General features: G+C 41.6%; 1 protein-coding gene across 2 annotated transcripts; it reads left to right on the top strand.

Moving 5' to 3' along the window:
- The first annotated feature begins 2,346 nt into the window (after positions 1 to 2,346).
- On the top strand, positions 2,347 to 5,531 carry LOC143012331 (uncharacterized). 2 transcript variants are annotated; one of them, XM_076165414.1, is made up of 9 exons: positions 2,347 to 2,460; positions 2,796 to 2,911; positions 3,335 to 3,395; positions 3,510 to 3,659; positions 3,752 to 3,826; positions 3,992 to 4,066; positions 4,405 to 4,437; positions 4,637 to 4,825; positions 4,991 to 5,531. In XM_076165414.1, the coding sequence occupies exons 1-9, from the start codon at positions 2,400 to 2,402 to the stop codon at positions 5,236 to 5,238; spliced, it is 1,008 nt and encodes a 335-aa protein (XP_076021529.1). In that variant the 5' UTR covers positions 2,347 to 2,399; the 3' UTR covers positions 5,239 to 5,531. The 2 variants fall into 2 exon arrangements, with proteins under 2 accessions (XP_076021529.1, XP_076021530.1); XM_076165415.1 differs by lacking the exon at positions 4,405 to 4,437.
- The last annotated feature ends 169 nt before the right edge of the window (positions 5,532 to 5,700 follow it).

Raw genomic sequence — 5,700 nt, 5'->3', positions numbered from 1 at the left:
AGGAGAATGTGAACCTTTGTGATCCTCCAGCATGTTCAGTCATTCTGGTGCATTTGAGGCCAATTGACAAGATCTGACAACACAAGCGTTAGTTTGACGTTCTCACTTTGACTGTGCTTCACGTTCATATCCGTGTATGTCATCATGGCACAGGAGCACAAGTTTTCCTGTCACTCATTCTTCTTTGGCCTTTTTCTTTTCTTGTCAGTGGGGCTTTTATTTTGAAATTTCGCTAAGGAGGCGTTTTGCTCCTTAGATCAGTACAAACGGTGTGTTTGTGCTTTCTGCCTTATTCAGCGCTCAGCTCGGTGAGGGTGTGTGTGTGAGTGTATGTGTGTGTGTGTGTGGGGGGGGGGGGGTCGTGTTTAATCAAAAAAGTGTCACATTAATTCAGACAAATTCAAGCAATCTAGTTTTCTAATAAAGCTGTCATATTTGCATCCGGTGACTTACACTCACCATCGTTTTAGATTAATTCCCGTCACAACCTTTTGATTTATGGACGAATATTAACTGGGGGCAGTGTGTGCGTGCGTGTAAATGCGTGCGTGCGTGTGTATGAGCCTTTGGCTTTTAATCTATCTTGATTTTAAACATGCAGTCAATGTAAAGATGAAAAAGAAATCCTATTTAGTGATAAGCGAGTGTGTTGAGTGTGTTGAGTGTGTGAGTGTGTGAGCGTGTTGGGTGTGTTGAGTGTGTTAAGCGACGTCCCGGCGTGATGGGAAATGAGTCGCATCGTTGCTTTCTTTTCTCACAGCAGCGTCTCATCTCATCTCTCCGACGCTCATATCAAAGCAGCAAACGCATCACAAAGTCTCTCGGGTCAGTCGCTGCGTGAATGCGAAGAACCGCCGTGATCTAAACAAGTTTATACAAATCTAATTCTGTCAAGTTATTTTTAATATCTTAATGTTATTTCTCCTTTTAAAAAGTTGGTAAATCCAAAATGAGATATTTTGAATTTACAAACTAAGAGCGTTTCTTAATTTTTGTAAACAAGATCACCTCTTTAGTTCATCTGTTAACGTGTAATGGCGTCATCTAGTGTACACGTGTAGGTAGTGCAGTTGAGTTCAGCTTTCTCTCTCCCTTGCTTATACTGGAGCGCTTAGTTGGCAGGCTTTCTGCATTGTGTATAACTTTATGTTGAGTTTGTAACTGATTTTGATTGACCAAGTGTTCTTTCCATTTACTTCACAGGTTTGTATATTGTATTGTATTTCCAATTTGAGCTCCAGCTGTGTCAGACTGGCCCTCATCAACTTAGACAATCATGCTGCATGCCCCCAAAAAAGACAAAAACTGACATTAAAACTTCCCCATCAAGTGTCATCACTTTGTAACACACCAACAGATGTTGTTGGTATCAACACACACATGCAGAACAGAGGTTACAATGCCACAAAGAGCACATGTGTGTACTAATTGAAAACATAAACATATTGCCGTGCACACAGTCCTGCTCCCTGATGCTGTTTCTGTATGCACAGGCATAAGTCATTTAACAAACATTCTCAGCTGCCAGAGAGGCTGTGATGACGGGAGCTGTTTGTGTTTGTGTTCGCCCACGCTGTGTTCCCATCACGCCGGCTGTTAGTGAAGCCTGCTGCCACTTTCAGCCCCAGACGCACAGCTGGAAGAGTAAAGAGACAATAAGGGGATAAAGCTTTGCATTAATTGGAGGGAAGGCAGGTTTGACTGGACCGGCCCTGTCAGTCTGGCGATAATATACAGGGCAACGCTTTCACCTACCAAACTGCCTTTCACTTTAGGAGGTCAAACTCCACTATTTACATAACACATTTAGATTTTCTTTGCTTATTATTTGCTTATTATTTTGGTAAACGTTTCTGCTATTTGCTGTTTTACCTCCACAGCAATCAAATGTAGAGCAGATTCAGATAGGTTCAAAACTTTAGCAGTCACATTTCTTTCTTTCTTTCTTTCTTTCTTTCTTTCTTTCTTTCTTTCTTTCTTTCTTTCCTTGTATTATAAATCAGTGTATTTTTGCCACACTGCCCTTGACACACTAGGGGGTGCTAGTGAGCTCAGACTTATAGACTCAGAGATCCTGAACACTTTCAGTTTCTGTTTACTGCAAACGGTGAGTTGACGCATTTTATTTTACCTCCTGTTCATACTATTTAGAACGCTTTAAACACTTTGATTTTAAACGGCGTTTGCCTTTGTAGTTTAAAGTCATACCAACCATAACGGTAGACAGGAAACTGTTTATTCGTCAGTTGTTATTTAGCCTCTTTCTTTGTCTTCCTTGTTTGTGTACAAAAAAACGCTTCACAAGGCCCCGAAAGGCGTAAAACCGAATTCGATAAACATTAACAATAAGTTAATTACAGTGTGATTTATCTTCTCTCAGATTCTTTGCAGTTGACGTCATGTCACGCCTGCTGGAGCAAATAAGGTGCATCGACGAAAATGCAGCCCGAAAAATGGAGGGTAAGTACATTGACCTGCATCCATTGTGTTTGATTGACTATTGATCTGTTCTCACATGGAATCGTTCAAATCAGAATAGGAAGAAACCAGGACGTCCTGTCCTCAAACTGCGATGACGCAACAACCCTTTGTTTTATCTTCGTCCATGGTTACACAACTTACTCACATGACCCCTGAACAGCAGCACAGACTAATGATATAAGTGTGTGTGACGCTGGATCACTGTGAGTGTGTGTGACGCTGGATCACTGTGAGTGTGTGTGATGCTGGATCACTGTGAGTGTGTGTGATGCTGGGTCAGTGTGTGTGATTCTCGCCCTCTCCTGTCTCCACAGAAGCTGGTCTCGTCACTGACTCTGTGATCCGGTCCCTGACAGGACAGCAGCTGCTGGATTTCTTCCCTGGACAACAACATGCCCCACTGAGAGTACAGATCAGTCAACTCATAGAGGTCAGCAACTTTAAGGATCAGAGTCATACTGTGTATTTACTCTCTCTCTCTCTCTCTCTCTCTCTCTCTCTCTCTCTCTCTCTCTCTCTCTCTCCCTCTCTCTCTCTCTCTGTGTGTGTGTGTGTGTGTGTGTGTGTGTGTGTGTGTGTGTGTGTGTGTGTGCTTGAATGGTCAGTCCACAGACCCTCACTACCCCTGTGCTGAATGTAAATGATCAGTAAACATCGCCACCCTGTGACAAAAAATCAATACTACATCTGAATCTACCAGCAGAGATAGATAACACCAGATAAGCTTCTTATTCCAAAATGAATGAATATGATAAAATACACTGTTTCTTTATCCCTATGTGTGTGTGTGTGTGTGTGTGTGTGTGTGTGTGTGTGTGTGTGTGTGTGTGTGTGTGTGTGTGTGTTGTTTCAGGGAGAATATACATCGCTTTTGCAGGAAATGAGGGGATTCATCCCAAATCATAATTTCCAGGGTATTTATTTTCACTTTCACATTTACTCACATTATTGTTATTGAAGTACTAAACTAAGGCACATCCTCTAGGAGTTTTAGGTTTTAGGTTTTAACACACTCTCTCTCTCTCTAGACGCTCTGAGCAGTACTGGAGTCCTAAGACAGTACCTCAACATTCTGAAGGGCTTGAAATACCAAGTGACCAGCATCCAGATGTTCCTGGACGCTCAGATTGCTCTGCTGGAGGACTACAGCCAAACTGCACAACAGCGTCCTGGCAATGGTTCATTATTCATCTTATTTCATCTTCTACTCCTGTGAATTATTCTGTCAATATGTCTTACTGGAATGTTAAACTGTGTTGTCACGCATCAGGCGCCAGTGCTGCCATGACAGACCCTCCTTCCTCGTCTCGTGCCGTGACTGACCACCGTCCACCAGGAACACAGGGTAACTCTTACCCTCCTTCTTTATTTTGGGAGGGCTACAGCCAAACTGCACAAGAGATTCCTGGCAATAATTCATTTTTCATCTTATTTCATCTTCTACTCCTGTGAAATATTCTGTTAATGTGTCTTACTGGAATGTTAAACATGCTGTGTTGTCACGCATCAGGCCCCAGTGCTGCCATGACAGACCCTCCTTCCTCGTCTCGTGCCGTGACTGACCACCGTCCACCAGGAATGCAGGGTAACTCTTACTCTCCTTCACTTCAGGATATGAGGCTTTCCCATGTTTCATTTACTTTCAATTTGTGTACATGTGTTTAAATAAGCACTGACAAATAATCATAGATTTAAGTGCACGTAAACATAATTAATGTATTTTTAAATGTTAATGAGTTCTATATATTCTGATGAGGAATTGGATTTTGCATCAGGCCTTCCTGCTACATTGTCAACTTCCTGATAAGCTATTACACAATGCTTGTATTAGATAAATCTGATTGTTTCTCTTGATTGGTTAAGTTGTGACTGATCAAATTTTATAACGTGTGTTTGCATGCCCACATGTCTTGTCTGACCTAGGGGAGGCATGGCAGATTTTAACCCCTGTGACAGGTGAGTGGAGCTCTCAAGCCAAATGATTTCACTGCAGCACAGATAGCAGCCAAAAGCTTATTATAGCCAAAAGCTTATGTAAGTAGTGGTACACTAAAGGGCCGGACATTGTTATTGCAATAATAATAATGATAGTAAGTGCTACTTTATTACTGTAATTCTGATCTGCTTCATTCTGAACTTGTGTTTACATCCACAGTTTTGTTACACATGGTCATCAGTGGTAAAACATTCAACACCCATCAAACCATAATGGACAAAGTGTGTCAGCAGGACTGGTTTAGCGTGAGGCAGACTGACATTCAGACATGCCAGGTCGTCATTGTCTTTTGTCCAATCAGCTCACGCCTTCTGTCAGATGTGGAAGCAGCCATGAGTCAGATACCAGGTAGAGGAGAAAGGAGACTTCTGTCCAGTCTATTTGATATCACTCATCGAATCCATATTTCATCCCTGTGCTTATCGTAAATATGGCATATGTACACCTATGTCATTTCATTTGCGAGCGTGCTCTCTGAACTCTTCTCGCTCTCTCGTCTCTCTCTCTTGGCAGCCTCAGGTGAGAAGCCAGTCATTCTTGTGATGATGCACCACACACGTGAACCCAGGACCACATCACCTGTGACAACATTGCCTGATAGAAATCTTGTGTTGGCTGTCAGTGTTTTCTTCCATGAGACGTCGGGATTGCTGAAGTGTCGAGAAAATTATCAAGGAGTCTACAAAATAAAACAGGAATTACTGAAGTTAACTGATCCCAGTGACGCTGTAATCAGCAGTGCACACTGGGAGTCACCATGAGAGAAGTTGTAAGACAAAAAGCAGAAAAATAGTTTAGTTTGTGCTGTAAACTGATGACAGACTTCTAAATGTTGATTTCTCTGATCCAAACCCTACATGGGATATTTAATAAGATCGACCAATTGTAGTGGCCTCAAGATATTAATGAATATGTGTGGTGCTATGTGCAGTAAGTAGTAGTGAGTTAGATTTTATGGAATAAAGAAACTTTTTCTTTCTGCATCCGTGACAGTGTTTTGGACAATTGACTCAATTGACACTTAAGCATGCTTAACTAACACTTACATGATCTTTGCTGGTATGAAAAATGTATTAAGGGTTTTTGCAAATATGTATAAATAACTTCAAATGGTCTGTATGTGATAATCTGTATATGAACAACACAAATAAATGACTGTCTTTAGACAGAGAAGGATTAGTGGTGCTGCAGTATGTTTGGACTTTATGATTGAAAGGGTCCCA

This window comes from Genypterus blacodes, unplaced genomic scaffold, assembly GCF_046128005.1.
Source record: "Genypterus blacodes isolate CSIRO-AG114 ecotype Tasmania unplaced genomic scaffold, CSIRO-AGI_Gbla_v1 ptg000143l_1, whole genome shotgun sequence".
NCBI classification, from domain to species: domain Eukaryota; kingdom Metazoa; phylum Chordata; class Actinopteri; order Ophidiiformes; family Ophidiidae; genus Genypterus; species Genypterus blacodes.
Note: the sequence above shows the minus strand (reverse complement) of the source record. Positions and strands in the feature narration are given on the sequence as shown.